Genomic DNA, 17,117 nt, shown 5'->3' with positions numbered 1-17,117 from the left:
CCTAAAATAAGGTATGCGGTTCACACAAATTCAATACTCTTTCACGTTTTATTCAGTGACTGAGAACACACCGGCTACACCCCGCTTGTGATTTCTGTCTGATCTCGCCTGGGAAATAAGCTTTTTATAACGCTATTTCAGCAAAAGAAAGAACAGTGCGCAGTTATTTTCATATTTCATTGGTGATTTGAAATATGAAATTTAATCGTGAGCGGAGAATTTCTTGGATGACCAAAAGGCGTTTCAAAGATGGCCACCAAGTGACATCATTTGCCTTAAAGAGACTTTGCCGTGGTGCCGTTTTGTTTAGGCATCAAAATTAATAAAAGTTATATTGTTTTGTGAAGATTATCTCGATGGACAAAACTATCCATGAGCTATGATTGAACACAGACCCTTTTTTAAGCGATAATCGAAAAGCCTATGGAAAAATCGTATTGGCTTTTTGTCTAGGGAGCCTTTTTCATGCTAACAGCCGATTGGCCTACAGTGTGACGTTATAGTTCCCTCACTATATTCAAAGGTTTGCCCGTTTGCCAGATCTTGTATGAAATGTATCCTTCTCGAACAATCGACACATACAAATTTTAACCCATTTGTCTCCTCTAGTTGGCAATTTTAGAACTTTTGATATCTGTGCAGTAGTGATGGGCGGATGGTAGTTATATCCGCAGGCGCTGTGGATAATGTGTCGGGAAATAAAAAATGCATTCTGATTATTTGTGGATGAAGAAAAAGATAAACCATTTATGATGCAAATATTAACGCAACTTTCGTGTTTTAAATGTTTTTTTGATCGGACATATGATGCCGTTTGTGTGTGTGTATTTCGTGTTCGCCTGTTAACATCTTTAAAACATAGCTTAATATAAGTAGAGGAAAACCCTGTGTTTAAAGATTCAGCAGCGAATGGATGCTTCAGTTGTTAAAACGTCCTCTGAGGCACACGGAGATGATTTAAATATCCATTATTGACCTGTCCTATTCAGCTACTACATGCTCATAAATCACAGACATGTCCCATAGGTCAGCTATGTGCTCAATATGGATATTGAATAGAACTAACAATGTCTGATTCTTTGTCCTGCTGTGTTTGAGTGATGTGTGTTGAATTCAAAATTGTTTATCCAAAAAAGTGAATTCTGTCGTAATTTAAATTTATTTTTTATGGAGTATACTATTATTTTTGAACGCAATGATTTTCATTGTTTGGATCAAGTTTATTCAAATGCATGCCTTTTCAAAACAAGCACGTCTTTTTTCCTCCTTTTTTCACCCAAGAGGTACAGTGTTGTTTTGGACCACATTGACTTCCACTGTTTGAAAGCATAAAACTTTTTCAATGTATTTATTTATTGGATAAATTAAGCTAGTATTTGGAGCTGACACACACAAGCACAAAACGAAAATGTATTTCATTTATTATTAATACATTAATTTCGTAGTATATTATCCACTGGATAAACGGTAAAGGTTAAATTGACATATACTGTACAGGGACGTATTGTAAAGGTCAATATCACTCATGCCTCAATCACACACACATACACACACACACAAGAGTTGGGTCACCTCCACATTCACAGGGTCATCAATTTCTGTCACTTCAGTAATTGTCCGTCACCATACTCTTTGTAGAGGAGATGAATTGCTTGTTCGATATGATTACATTGCATTTATTCTTTGATTTCAGCAGCGAAAACATATCATAGTCTCACCACACAAGACCTAAGCATACTGTTACTTTTATGCTTCAGTTCTGAACTATAAGACATTTTGAAGGATTATATGTTCTGTTATTTAGGCTCGCTGAAGTGCTCCAATTCTTTATTCTGCTGCCACCCCTCCTCAAGCTCACACACACACCCTAAATGTGCCATCATTTCATGGTGGCTTGAGGGGATGAAAATGAAAACACCATTGACATTAGGCTGAACCAATCCTCCCACTTCCACACATAAGTTCATTAGCCCATACCAGACAGTGACACAGATGGAAAATGGCTACTGAAAGAAAGGTGGATTGTTGAAATGACAGGCGTTAGATTAATGGCCTGTTCTCTGTATGTTCAGGAATTCTGAACACACGCGATGCATATGGTGCTTGTTCAAGGTGCCCTTCATATGTGACATTGCAGTGATTACAGAACTGCAATTCCGGTTATGGCGGTGCTTGCAGTGCATTTCTGTAAATCCCTCTAGCTCTATTGTCATTTCTCTTTGCTATTGCCAAAACACAAAGCAGTTATCACTAGGATTAGATTTGCATTTATCATGCTACAGTATCGTACTGAAACAGTTGTGACGAACACGTGATGCCAGCAATAATGCAAAATCTCTCTTCCTCAGATAACAGTGTTTCGGATGGGATCAGAGGGACACCAGGACATTGATCTGGCCATTCTAACAGCACTTTTGAAAGGTAATATGCGGATACTCATGTGAACGTGTAACATATTGCATTGTAAAACACTTTTGCTGCTGTGATTATAGATAATTATTTTAAAATAACCAGATTTTAATATAAACCATAAGTGATCAGTGGCCTAAAAATGTTTGAAGACCCAGAGTAAAATAATGATGAGGGCTATCTCAAACATCTTTATGTGAGTTTATTTCACAAGTGTTCTGTGTCGAAATATAATTACTGTGTTCCATCTTATTTCTAACATTAAGTCTTTAATAAATCGATTGCATCCCAGAACAGAGATGTTAACTTCCGTTTTACTGCTGACCAACTTTTTAGTGCCTGCAATTGTCAGGTTAACATTACATTTAACACTGAAAGGAGTGAGTAAAGTGCAAGCTCTACTGGCTGTGCTTCTAAAGACCCACTTTTAAATCCATATCAAAAGATGGGATTCCAGTGAAGCCTTTTCTTCAAGAGCTCCATGAGTTGCTCTAAAAGCCAGCAGCTTGGCTCTTGCATAATTCATAATACTGTGCAGTGCATCTAAAGAATCATTTACTCGTGCAGTTCCTAGCTCTCTTCTTTATCCTTAATGAATGTGTATGGGATGTATGTCAGTTGTTATATAGTCAAAAATGTATATTTGTACTGTATTTTTGATTAATTTAGGCCATATTTATATCTAATGCTTGAATGTATTTTATGCATGCTTGTTATCTTAAATAGCAAACTAAGTGAATCATTTGGTTGCCGATTTATAGTATATGATATGCTAATGACTGGAAACATGGAATATTATATGATGCTTTTTTTCAGCAGCTCAGTCTTATCCATGCAAAAAGCTTTTTTGCATTTTTTTTTCATCGAGCACACATGCGAATATCTGACAAATACAGGTGCCAGGATTTATTATGGTGTAGTGTGAAATTAAAGCGAGAACATAAAGCTAACCTCTGCTTGAGTTCAAAGCAACAGAAAACAGCAATTAAAGTTCATCCTCAGAGACTTAATTATGCATAATTATGTGACCAATCTTTGCTGATACAGTGCCTTCCTGTTGCTGAGGACTTTCATCTGGCATCAATATAGTTACTAAATACATCATGGATTTAAAAAGAGCAAGGTGCCCCATGTGGCCATTTCCGAATATTACAGACCTCCATGTCCGTATTTTAGGTTTAACAGCCTATAAACTGAGTCAGGCAGGATATTTTCAAGCACTTAACTGAGATTATGCAAATATGGTTTAATACATGGCGACACCTAGACAAGCCATGGAGGTGTCTATTTAATAGACCGCGTCTGAAAAGATTACCCTCATAAAAGTAAATGTAGAAGGACCAGGCCAGAGTAAGTAAAGACAAATGTCCTGCTGCTCAAGGGGAAGGTTTATTAGCTTGAAGCAGAAGCGGAGCAAAGAGCCAGAGACCCTGGAGAGTCCTTTCCTCTGTGATTTATCTTTAGAATCAGCTTTTTAAACAGGCATAACGCTATGCATTGTAATGATGCGAGAGCTGGGGATTCCTTAGGATTCTCCACTGTGAGAGGCGCTTGTAAATCAATGAGAGTTGAGGGGGTTTAAGCATGCACATGATTTTGAAGACGTCAGACTGTAAAATTAGTAACGTTTAATAAGCATTTAGTCACACGTCACATCCATCATTGTATACGCTCTCGTTAACATATTCCTCAGGGCCTTTTAAGATGGTTTAGTTAAAGCAAATGAACTAACCTTAATTATGTGCCCTTTCGCTTGTCTGTCCAGGGGCCAATGCATCAGCTCCAGATCAACTGAGCCTGGCTTTGGCCTGGAACAGAGTTGACATCGCTCGAAGCCAGATCTTCATTTATGGACAGCAGTGGCCCGTAGGCATTATCCACTCACTCCAACTCTATAGATACAGAGATATTGATTACAGAGGGGAAGAGAAGCGCTTCTGTGTAACTCTGACTCTAATTATACGCAGTAGATGCTAATGATGGTGGGCCGCATTTCAACCAGATTAAAATTCATGAAATTGATTGATTGCTGTGCACCTGTATGTGTCTGTTTTATTGTGCGCCGATGGTGTGGGTTCTGGACCTGTAAGCTTTGTGTATGTGTGGTTAGGTGGGCTCTCTGGAGCAGTCTATGCTGGACGCACTGGTGCTGGACAGAGTGGACTTTGTGAAGCTGTTGATTGAGAATGGAGTGAGCATGCACCGCTTCCTGACGCTGTCCAGACTCGAAGAGCTCTATAATACGGTAATGTAGCTTTGTTAGATTTGAATGAGATTTTCAGTGTTCTTTGGTGCCATCGCCTGTTTTCAAATGAAGCGGCAGTTAATACACAGAGCCGTAGATCACTGATGTTCAGTTTAGCGGGTGATCTACGGCTCTGTGTATTTACTGCCGCTTCGTTTGAAAACAGGTGATAGAGATTATTGACCAGATGCGCATGAATATATTGTGCAACATATCACCTGCCTTAAAATTACTATATTTTTGATCAAATAAATGGAACCTTGTTGAGTATAAAACCCAACTTCAATAATAAAAAATATATGCATGTGTGTTTATTATTATTTATAAATATATAAAATGACCTTTAGTAAAAAAAAAATTGTCATATGCTCTAAAAACCAAAAATAAAAAGACCAAAAATATAGCATTTAACATTTATTTACATGGACATTCTTTTCAAAGGCGATAACAGGTAGATTTAATTTGTATTTATTTTATTTATCTTATTTGTTTTTCAAATATTATTTGTGTTTAGATGTAACTGATTGCTGAAGGTTATATTTGTTTCTGTTTGTCTTAAATAGAGGCATGGTCCATCCAACACCTTGTACCATCTTGTCAGAGATGTGAAAAAGGTAAGAACTCGCTGTGCATGCAGCTGAGTGTGTGTGTGTATCTGTATGCATGTGTGTGAGTGGATGTCAGAATGTGAGTGTAAGTGGTAGATTAGTCTTAGATTTCTGTTGCACATTTAGCAAAGGTGTTTCTCCTGCTTCTTAGCCCGACAGAGAGACTTGGCCAATTAGTTGCTTTTTTTCTGTCTGTGTCCTCTCTTGCTTGTTTCAGTGATTTTCAGACTATAAAACAGTCAGAACAATGGGTTTGTTGCTTCTTAGGGCACTCGCGTGTAGTTAGTTTTTCTTAATTACTCTTCCTAAGTGCATTTTCAAGGCACAATGGGCCACGCGTTCAGCTTCTTTTTGCACTCTGGTGATTTTCCCAGTCTTTATGTAGTGACATTGGTGCATGAGCTGCAGTTTCGACTTGTAAACGACTCTTTGCAGGTACGCTGTGAGGTTTTTGCTCTAGTCTTCTCTTTTGTCCAAAAAAGACTTTTTTTGTACTTTGAAGGCACAAATGTTCTCTCTGTCCTTGGAGATTAACATGATGTTAAAATGGGTGTCACATTAACCGAACAAATGAAATGCAGCTTCACCTGTGATTCTGATCAGCCAGTTGAAGCATTTTGTGGCATTTGCTGAGGTTGAAGTAATTAGCCCAGCTTAGAAGAAATGTGGTTGCTCTGCGTTGGTAATTACAGAACCAGAGCAGAGTCTAGTTATCATAGACTGAAGGCAGGATGTGGGATGTAATTTTGCTAAAAGGGATTTGGCCCGTAGATCTAATGAAAGGAGGAATCTTAGGTCTTCATGTTCGCTTCATGTTGTTAAGTCTTACAATCGAAATTTCAACACCCTGATAAGGGTGCTCTAATTAGAAAAGCTCACTAATATCAGCATAAACATAAAGTTGAGTCAAATCATTAAATTAGCAACTGAGGCATCGCTTGTTATCACTTCCCCCCGCTCTTTCTTTGCCCTGCCTATTATTGGAGTCCATTCTTCTCTTTTCTTTCTCCTGAGCTCTGGCTCTGTTGTTTTTGTTTTTTGTAGAGAGGCTCATTGTTTTTTTATGATCAGTTCAATATGGCACCAAACCCTCATTCTAGACTTGCTTGGTCTCAGTGGGATGTCTGTCCCTTTAATATGATTCTGTCTCACTGACCTTGTGTGTTCTTTCCAAGCAAGAATATCCAGGGTTCAGTTGGATCTACCTCAAGGTGAATCAGACAATCTTCTTCAATTATCTTGATTCCTTCTAGCAATATGTCAGTATGTTTGTGGAGTGAGAACGTATGGGTGTGTATGTATTTGAGAGCGTGGGTCGTTTCTGACCTTATCGTTTGTTTGTATGTTCATAGCCAGAACTGTTGGCACAGGTGCAGTGTTGCCATGAGTAACCTTTCTGTCTTCAGGGTAACCTGCCCCCTGACTACCGCATCAGCCTGATTGACATTGGATTGGTAATTGAATACCTCATGGGCGGAGCCTATCGATGCAATTACACCAGGAAGAGATTTCGGACCCTCTATCACAACCTTTTTGGACCCAAAAGAGTATGTTATGAAATGCAAAAAACGACATATAGTTCTAAAAGGCAAAGGGCATTCATTCTTGAGATTTCAAACTTTCAGTTTCTAAAAAATGTTGCTATTTTGAGAAACTGAAAATAGACCATAGACTAACTCAAACCTAGTCTAAAGTCAATGGCACAGTATTTTTTTGTTATTTAAAAATCTGTTAGTAGAAAATGCGCCTCTGGGCGGGTTCACAGACTTTGCTTATTACACACAGGGAGCACAAATATTAAAAATTAAAGGATTAAGGTGTAAAATAATATTATTCTTTGGGCCACATACAAACAATAATGTAATGATGGACAGTTATTGATATGTTTCCTCTCCAGAGATGCGTTCAGTCTTTGCACCTGCAAATTCTGCCACGTGAATAGCAATCTGTCATGACCCGCAGAAATATACATTCACTTTTAAATACTTATACTTGCAGATTATTCCTTCAGTTTGTAATGTTTTTTGCTCTTTTATTCTTTTAGTTTAGTTTTTTTTTTTTTATTATTGGCATGACCCACCTGAAAATAAAATTTTCCCCATCAGTGTTTCCACATAAAGATGGCATAAAACACAAACTAGATAGACCATGCAGAGCGGCACTTCAGCACTGCGGAGTAAACAGAAGTCAAGACAAATTCTCAAGCTAGTGGATGATATCTAATTTTCTCACACATATTTAACACCTCTGAAGGCTCAGGCATCTACTGTAAGTCATAAATCTCAAACCTTTTTCGCAGAATGCATTTCGGGACATTAAACATTGCTGCTCCATCACGCCAATGTCACAGGAGCATTTTATCTGTAATAGTGGATTGCTAGAACATGATATGCATCTGAGAGTGTGTTTTCATGAATCTATTTGTGCGATTCAATATTGTGAGTACATTTTCTCTCACATGCACATTCTCACATACATCGTTCTACATATGCTGCCATATAGGCTTGAAATAGATCAGACATCTGCGATGCCACCAGAGAGATGCTCTAAATTTATCATTGCATAGCATGAAGAATCCTATCTACTCATTAAACATGCCATGTTTCTACACGTGTATCAAAAGGATGGTGAAACAATTTGGAAACTGCGTAAATCAAATCTAACGCGTCTTGTTATTTTTGTCCTCTATGTTTTTATTTTTGTGTCTGTTGTAGCCAAAAGCCCTGAAGCTGCTTGGAATGGAGGTGAGATTTATTTCTTAATTTTATGTATCCCACTGCTTTCCAATAAAATCCCCACTGAGTTTCATTGAAACGCTTTCTTTAAGCTCTCCTTTGATTTAGAGGTTTAGATTCAAGTAATGAAGGTTCACAATGAAAATGCTCCTAGTATTGCATGTTCAGAGGTTTTCACAAAACTAATTGAAATACTATAACTACCTACGATTACTCTAAATGTGTGTTTAATGGTCCTCTTACTATTAAAAACCAGATTCAGGATATAAAGTATAGGTAATTTTTTGCCCTTTAATCATTAATATATGTTTATAATAAAAGGTGTCTGTATAAATATTTAATAAAATAAATTATATTTTTGACAAAGTTAGTAATAATGTTGTCGCTGTTACATTTAATCAATAAATACTGCTCAATACAGCAAACCATAACAATAGGGTACTTATAATTTTAATTCTCAGTGGTGGTTATTATTATTTTAAAGAAAAAAAATGATTACTCTCTCATACAGGACGACATGCCCATTAGGCGAGGACGTCAGAAGACCACAAGGAAGCGAGAGGAGGAAGTAGACATTGACCTGGATGACCCAGAAATCAATCACTTCCCTTTCCCTTTCCATGAGCTGATGGTTTGGGCAGTGTTGATGAAGCGGCAGAAGATGGCCCTGTTCTTCTGGCAGCATGGCGAGGAGGCCATGGCTAAAGCGCTGGTGGCCTGTAAGCTTTGTAAAGCCATGGCCCACGAAGCATCAGAGAACGACATGGTAGATGACATTTCACAGGAGCTCAATCAAAACTCAAGGTATGCATGTAAAGATGTGTTATGATGACCTAGTTACCTCAAGGATGAGCATGTAGATGAGGATTTCACCTGCACGTCTTGTTTCCATTGCTGTGGGGTATACAACTATTGGGTCTGGATGTTTGTGGAGACCATCTGTTAGCAGCCAATCTGGCATCCCATCAAAGGCACAGTGACTGACCATGAAGACTTCTCTAAAATTCATGTGAATTTTACTCTATAAAATTCAGTGTGAATTTTCTTTTAGTAATGACATTAGCTCATCCTGCTTCTACACCTAAAACAATCTGTTGTTGTTTTTTGTGTAAAGGTGCGCATATAAATGTGTCTGGCACAGAAATTCCATCGTTTTTCTTTCTATTTTTTTATCCATAAGGGAGTTTGGTCAGCTGGCTGTTGAGCTGCTCGATCAGTCGTATAAGCAGGATGAACAGATGGCCATGAAGCTGCTAACCTACGAGCTGAAGAACTGGAGTAATGCCACCTGTCTGCAGCTGGCAGTGGCCGCCAAGCACAGGGACTTCATAGCCCACACCTGTAGCCAGATGCTTCTCACTGACATGTGGATGGGACGTCTGCGTATGCGCAAAAACTCTGGCCTAAAGGTCAGATTCGGGAGAAAGATGGCTGAGACTGTAGCCTTAATGATTTACATACAGTAATATCAGTATTTGAAGAGAGCTTACTCTGGGTTCAACCATTTTGTTACATAATATAAGGTTATTTAAAATATTTTTGGCATGTATTTGGTGAAACTGCCTCGCAAAGTGACTCTTCATTGCTGAATCTGTTGATTGTGTTGTATTTAAGTCTTCATCAATATGAGACCAGCATCTGCTGTTTTAGCACTCTAATAGATTTCTTAATCGCTAGCCTAATTATTATTTTTACTCGAGAGACACCAAAATTACAGGAATTATTGTTGTCATGAGATGTGCAAATTAAACTGGTTGTCTGTGTACAGACATAATATTCACAAAGCTATGGAAAAAATACTTGGATAATGAAGGCCATATCCAAATCTGGACATATTAGTGGACACTCAGTGGTGATATTGGTGTTTCTTGTCTCACAGGTGATATTGTATGTGAGCCCGGTATTTCATTACCAAAAGCATTGTGTGACTGCAGGAACTGGTCTACGGCCTACTAAATAATGGAAAGCAACAAGAGTATTTTTCTCTTATGTTTGTTTGTTTCGTCCTCCAGGTTATCTTAGGCCTGCTCCTACCCCCCTCCATATTGAGTTTGGAGTTTAAAAATAAGGACGAGATGTCATATATGCCTCAGGATCAGGACACCTACCTGCAGGAGAAGGATGTGGATGAACCTGAGAAACAAGCTAAGGAGAAAGAGGAGGAGGACATGGAGTTCACAGTAAGATCTTACTGTGAGACGCAGTACAACTCCGTGGTGAGAGCATCCACCTTAGCCTCGTTTCTTAGCTTGTAGCTAACGCACACACACACACATACACGCACACACACACATTTAGGCACATCTGCTCAGCTCTGTGAAAGTCCTGCCCCCAATTTGGCCTCTCAAATATGTTTCCGGCTTTATTTTGTTGTTGTTCGAGTCCGTGGTTCCTCTTCTTAGAGATCCGTACCAACCCTGCCGTTTTTCTGACTTCCCCACCCTACACCCTTCTCCCACTTCGCCCTTTTTTTCGTTCCTCGTTGTCAAAGCGAAGACGCGTGGTTGTGGAGTTGTAGCGTGTCTCCGTCTGCCTCTGTCCTTGTCTCCTCTCTGTTTCTTTTCTTTTAGCGAGGGTCTCGTCTGAAGTACGGTACTGTGACTGAATGCTGCCTGTGTTTTTATCATACACGCATCTACATTGTGCATGTTGAAGGCTTGTTTTGCATTATGTTAGCAGCCTTGATCTGACATCTCCATGACGACAACCTTCACTTTTTTAGTTGAACCAGACGTGCCTTCTTTCTTTCACAGTAAAACTGCACGGATACTGTTGTTCAATCTTCCATTGTGAACTATCAAGTGTTGCTCTAAAGCAGTGGCTCTTCAACTGTTTCAAGTGGAGGACCACTTTAACATCCCCAGATATGGGGGGAAACAACAACTTGTGTAGCCTTAACTTTTACCCTTTATCTTGAAATTGTCTCAATTTTACTGATCCATAAATTTGTTATTTTGTTGAAATCACCCATACTGCTGTGTTTAGCTAGTCAGCCCAAATAAGCCATGTTTGCTGACAAAGACGTTAGGCTGAACAATTACACTACTACATTACAAAACTTTGTATGTTTACCAGTGAATGTTAAAATTAATTTTAACAGTGTACAATTGTAAATGTTTAGGTATTTTATGGTTATTTTAAACTGTTATTTTTTATTTTTACCTTCAAAAATCCCTGTTTTCAGCCATTACTACGTTCACTTAAAAACATGTTAAATATTCATATAGAAATTCTTGTTATGTGTAAATTTGGTATTAGAAAAACTTTTCTTATTAATAGTACAGTCTAAAATGATTGTGCCGCTTAATCTTTTTTTCAGTCACTGAAGTATTGAGTACACTTGCGTTTCTTGCGTGTCACTGTACACTTTGAAGTCAAATTTTAATATTAAAAATAGCCAAGCTCAAAAATGTCTTTCTAGAAACACCAGTCTTGTTCTTGTGAGAGATGAAGGCTGTAAACAACAGAGAGACGTGGATGGCCCAGATGAACAAGATGAGGAGTACATCAGAGTTTCAGAAAAAGAGACTGGTATACCGGTGCAGACTTATAAATATCTCATAAACTGATGACTAGAATACATAAGCTCTCAGTGCTACACGGGACAAACAGAGAGTTCGAGTAATAAATAAGTCATGTTAAATTGGATCAGTCATTTATGACATTTAAATGTTAGTATTTTTGATAAATTTAATGCATCATGAGTGTCAATTTCCTTAAAAAGCTTTGAAATGTCTTAGCGTTTGGATTTCATTAAATAGTAGTGCACTTTACTCTTCAAAAGTTTTGGGGTCAGTAACTTTTATTTCTGAGAAATGAAGTTTATCAAAAATGACAGCAAAGAAATTTGTAACGTCATAAGTTGAAAATAGTAGCATTTTTTAAAAACTGTTTCTTGAGCACCAGATTAGTATATTAAAATAATTTCTGAAGAATAATCAGGTGAAACGGAAGACTAATAATTCACAATATTACTTTTACTTTACACAAAGTTACTCTTATAAAATTACTTATTTTGTCTAATTCATTGTTTTGAGTTTATTAATAAGTAAATTACTATAATGCTTATAATTATATTGTTATTTATTTTTTTATTTTATTTTATTTTTTATGAGCCAGTCAACTCGTGGACCACTTGGAATACTCTACAGTTTGAGAACTACTGCTCTAAAGAAACAGGTCAGCCCATGACGCTAGTTTAGAAATGTAGTCCAAGAATCCAAAACAACCGAGGACTACATTTCCCAAAACGGCACTGGGTTGACCTGATCTTATACAACACGGTTCCAAAAACTGAAGCTTTTCCCCTCACTTCACTATGAATATACTGTAGATATGTGAGGTTACGACACAAAATGACAATTGTATTGCAATTTATCTGAATGCTCTTCAAGAAAGTGCTCTTGTAATTGCAATAATTTTTCTCTGATGCAACATTGAAACGCATGTTTCACAATTACATCTTACTGTGCGTAACATAAGCTGTGAAATAAACTGTTTTCACTGCATTTAGACTCACGGTGTGTAATCTGTAAGACTGTAGCTCAACCAAATAGCTTCGACAGCAGAAAAGTTGTTGCAATACAATTCTGCCATGTTGTCCAAGAGTGCACCATATTTTTCCATTTACGGGATAAGCTCCCCACTCTTGGATTAAGGACGTGTGCAAATAACCCATGACACTGGGCATTCTCATTCCTCTTTTCTTACTACCTATCTCTATCTCTCTGTGGCACACTCTCTCACGCTCTCTCTTTCTCTTTTCCACACGGCCATTCCCGGCAGAATCATCAATGCCCAGTTCATAGTGAATATCTCACCTTCCTCTGCGCTCAGTATTGCTTTGCAGTGTTTGAAACAGCTGCATGCAATTCTGGGTGAGAAGTCACACTATCTAAATGGTGTATACGAGTAATGCTTTCTGTCTTTCTCCTCTTTCTATCCTCTGTACTTTTTCCAGGCTATGCTGGGGAACGTCAGTTCAGAAGCGTCGCGTAAGAAACAGGTGGAAGAGGTTCAGAACCGCCATCGGCTGATTCCATTTGGTCGCAAAATTTACGAGTTTTACAACGCCCCTATCGTCAAGTTCTGGTTTCACACGGTAATGCCCCAGCTGTGCCCTTATTAGTATAAAAAGGCATACAGTATTGTTCAGCGTGTTTAGCATATCAAATCAACATGAACATAAAAATAATTTGTGTGTGAATTCTTCAGAGAAATGTCCTCTGAAATCTTTCACTGGCAAAGAAATTCATATCAATAGATACCATATCAGGTCCAGGGGGAAAAATGTTCAAATGCAGGCAAGTAGAGATCAAAACAGCTGAGATTTTTTTTATTTAGCCTCATCTATGTTTTAAATATAGGCCATGAATCTGACAAATCTCCAGGCTCCTAAAGATGAAAAATTCTGCTGTGTGCTGTGTGTCTTCATTATTTACTTGCTCTTTTTTCTGTCGTTGCTCGTACTCTCTCTCTTCCCATCACACTGTCACGTTGTAGTGTTTACACTGAACAGTATTTCTGTTCTCTGCTGGTGAGAGTGTGTCAATCTTTCTACCGTTGAAAAAAATAAATAAAATGTCGCAAATAAAGAAAGAGTATTACGCTAAGACACCGGTGAGAACTCAGTGTTGTTTTCTTTTTTGATCAGCCTGAAACGATTTTCTTTTTGTGCAACATCTTCTGTAGTTACTGCTTCTTTCTCTGTTCAGTGAAGTAAAGGAAGTGTAAAGAAGATGCATTACGAGCATTAATGCTTTCTACTGTGCCTAAAATTCAAACCTTAGTCCCTCAAAGAATATCAACCTGACAGTGTTTTCTTGACTGATTTTGAGAGACATGCATGTGTTTTTTTATTACTAAAATATTTATTCAAATTCTGAGAAACTGAGAAACACACACTGAAAATGACTGAAAATAAAATGAAAAAGATTGATTTCATTCATTTTAGTTTTCATTAGCAATACATGGTGCATTATATAACTTTTTATAACCTTTTATAATTTTTATATATATATATATATATATATATATATATATATATATATATATATATATATATATATATATATAATATATAAAATTATAAAACATTTATAACCTGCCTGCATTAACCATGAGCATGTTACCAGATGGTAATATTGCTAAGCTGTGTTAAGAAATGTAATGCTGTTAAAAATTTATAAGTAACACCAGTAAGCACATTAACTTAAGTAGCCCTAAAACATTAAAACTGGAAGAAAAATTAAAGGTACTGAAGCTGTGAACGGAAAAACTAAAACTAAGGAAAAGAGTCAAAACTAAGATTTATTTAAAAAAAAAAATAGTTAAGATGAAATGCAATTCAAAGGTTTGGGGTTGTTTTTGAAAGAAATGCTTTATGCTTACAAAGGCTGATTTTATTGCATCAGAAATGCATTAAAACCTGTAATATTGGGAAATATTTTTATAGTTTAAAATAACTATTTTCTGTTTTAATATATTTTTAAAATGCGATTGCAAAGCTGAATCTGCGGACGTTATTACTTCAGTGCCATCAGAAATCATTTGTAGATGCTGATTTAAAAAGTATTAATTTAAAAAATCTTACTGTATCAAAACTTTTGAACCAAACAGTAATGTGAAAATTAAATCGAAATTGACTTAATACTTCTAAAATTGAGATATTTAAGTATAATAACATTGGTGTATGTAACCCTTAAATAATCTTCACTGTTTGAACTGAAATGAACCAACATGTTTTATTTTTATTTTTATTTTTAATCACAATGCTGCTTCTGCCCACAGCTGGCTTATGTAGGATACTTGATGCTCTTCAACTATATTGTTCTGGTGAAGATGGACCTGTGGCCCTCTCCTCAGGAGTGGATTGTTATTGCCTACATTTTCACGAATGGTATCGAGAAGATGAGAGAGGTGAGACTTCATTAGAACTCAGTGAGCAAAGAAAATTGTTTCCTTCGATCCCTGAAATGTGGGAAAAGATTAATTATTATTCATAAGTATAATTAAATTTACATATAACTACACGGCTGCTATTCGGTTAGAAACTCCAAAAGGTGAACCGCTTACAGTCTATCACTGCCCTCTTGTGGAAACCAGCAAATGCTTTGTGAAGTTTTGTTTTTAAAGACTCATTTGCCTTAAAAAAAAATCATTGTTTTTACTCTATGTTTGGTTAACCGTTTTGAAAAGGTCCTTTTTCCAACATGAAGGTGTTGACTTCCCCTGTCTCTCAGATCCTGATGTCAGAGCCAGGGAAGCTCCTGCAGAAGGTCAAAGTGTGGTTGCAGGAGTACTGGAACATCACTGACCTGATGGCCATCCTCATCTTCTCCATCGGGATGGTGCTTCGCCTGCAGGACCCGCCCCTGATGAGCTACGGGAGGGTCATTTACTGTGTCAATATCATCTATTGGTACATAAGACTGCTTGACATCTTTGGAGTGAACAAATACCTGGGTCCATACGTCATGATGATCGGCAAGATGGTGAGGGAGCATTTAATAATTGCTCGATGTTTTATGGATGAAATGGATTCTAATGCTCTTTATGCCTTCCTTTTTTCCCTTCCTCGTCGTGAACGTAGATGATTGACATGATGTATTTCGTGATCATCATGTTGGTGGTGCTGATGAGTTTCGGAGTGGCGCGTCAGGCCATCCTCAATCCCAATGAGGACCCGTCCTGGATGCTGGCACGCAACATCTTCTTCATGCCGTATTGGATGATTTACGGAGAGGTGTTTGCCGACCAAATCGACCGTAAGGCTGCCTTATTACTAACATTTACCTTGGGTACGGGCTTTTCTATTTTGGGTATACTCGATTTGACCCTCAAGCACAGGACCTCAGGCTTTACATCTCATCACGGGTCAGCTTTTATGAACAAATGTGGAAAGCTCTTCTCTGATAGCATGATGAAAGCTACACATTTAACAACTGAAACTATTTGGATCGTGGATTTGGGGACGTATGGCTGTGTGAGTGCGTGTGTGCTCTTAAGTGGTCATATATTCTGCTGCACTTATATTGTCATTACAGGATGATATGCATCAATGCTGCCGTTTCAAAAAATGCTCCTTTTTGGTCATTGTGAGATTGCAGATCGAGAAGCATCAGCAACAGATTGAATAAGAAAAAACACTAATATTAATTTTTTTTTTTCATTTTTAGTATATTTTGATGAGACATAGAATTTGTGATATTATATCAAAGTATAATTAAATCTGGTTGTATTATAGAGCTCTAACTGAACCATATTTAACCTTATGCTCTTAACTTTTGGTTTTGTTTTTAATGGTTGTGTGTGTGCATTATAAAAATTGCCTAAACTTATGTTCTTTTTTGTTTAGTAAAGACAGTCATATGGCATCATGTTTTGAATGTTTTTTTGTGTTAATGTATCTTAATATTAAAGGTAATAACATAACATTTTTACTCTTGCAGCCCGCGTGGAAGTTTGCTGTGGACACACAGCTGGGAATGATTGTGTTAGGGCACAAAATTTTAATCAAAATAATGTAGTATTGGAGTAAGACTTCCCTGGGAATGTACTTCTGATGTAATTTTTAATACTAACAGTCAAAAGTTTTAATAATATATTTTTTATGTTTTTTAATAAAGTCTCTTATGTTAACTAAGGCTGCATTTACCTGGTCAAAAATGCAGTAAAACGTTGTTGTTGTGAAATATTAACACAGTTTAAAATAACTTATTGTAGTATATTTGAAAATGTATTTTATTCATGTTATGGCAAAGCTGAATCTTTTAGACATTACGCCAGTCTCCAGTCTTCAGTGTCACACGATCCTTCAGAAATCATTTTAATATGCTGATTTCAACAAGAAACATTTCTTATTAACACATTGAAACCACTGATAAAAATGCTTAATTAATTCACATTTATCAATGTTTTTAGCATTACATTAATGCATAATATTTTATGAAAAACATACACAATACATTTACTATTCCTTGATAATACAGTAGCATTTACTTGAAATGCATATTTTTTGATAATCACTTACTGCATCCTGGTTATATAAATGCATTAATTGCTTTAATTTAAAAAAAATATGTAAATCAGTAAAATATTGATTGAACAGTAAAATATTTA

General features: G+C 37.0%; 1 protein-coding gene across 8 annotated transcripts in view; it reads left to right on the top strand.

The window, feature by feature from the left end:
- Window positions 1-17,117, top strand: part of trpm3 (transient receptor potential cation channel, subfamily M, member 3) — a 106,529-nt gene that overhangs the window by 80,677 nt on the left and 8,735 nt on the right. For 4 of the 8 annotated variants that reach the window (XM_043239649.1, XM_043239644.1, XM_043239648.1 and 1 more), the window contains exons 9-21: window positions 2,349-2,421; window positions 4,175-4,275; window positions 4,520-4,654; window positions 5,218-5,268; window positions 6,669-6,809; window positions 7,977-8,006; window positions 8,509-8,801; window positions 9,178-9,406; window positions 10,010-10,213; window positions 12,958-13,098; window positions 14,787-14,915; window positions 15,239-15,490; window positions 15,589-15,763. In XM_043239649.1, coding sequence (XP_043095584.1) covers window positions 2,349-2,421; window positions 4,175-4,275; window positions 4,520-4,654; window positions 5,218-5,268; window positions 6,669-6,809; window positions 7,977-8,006; window positions 8,509-8,801; window positions 9,178-9,406; window positions 10,010-10,213; window positions 12,958-13,098; window positions 14,787-14,915; window positions 15,239-15,490; window positions 15,589-15,763 — 1,954 coding nt within the window. The remainder of the gene's footprint in view (window positions 1-2,348; window positions 2,422-4,174; window positions 4,276-4,519; window positions 4,655-5,217; window positions 5,269-6,668; window positions 6,810-7,976; window positions 8,007-8,508; window positions 8,802-9,177; window positions 9,407-10,009; window positions 10,214-12,957; window positions 13,099-14,786; window positions 14,916-15,238; window positions 15,491-15,588; window positions 15,764-17,117) is intronic. The other 4 variants (XM_043239645.1, XM_043239650.1, XM_043239647.1 and 1 more) reach the window with 1 other exon arrangement.

Source organism: Puntigrus tetrazona, chromosome 5 (genome assembly GCF_018831695.1).
Source record: "Puntigrus tetrazona isolate hp1 chromosome 5, ASM1883169v1, whole genome shotgun sequence".
NCBI lineage: Eukaryota > Metazoa > Chordata > Actinopteri > Cypriniformes > Cyprinidae > Puntigrus > Puntigrus tetrazona.
This window is presented reverse-complemented; position numbering and strand designations above follow the sequence as displayed.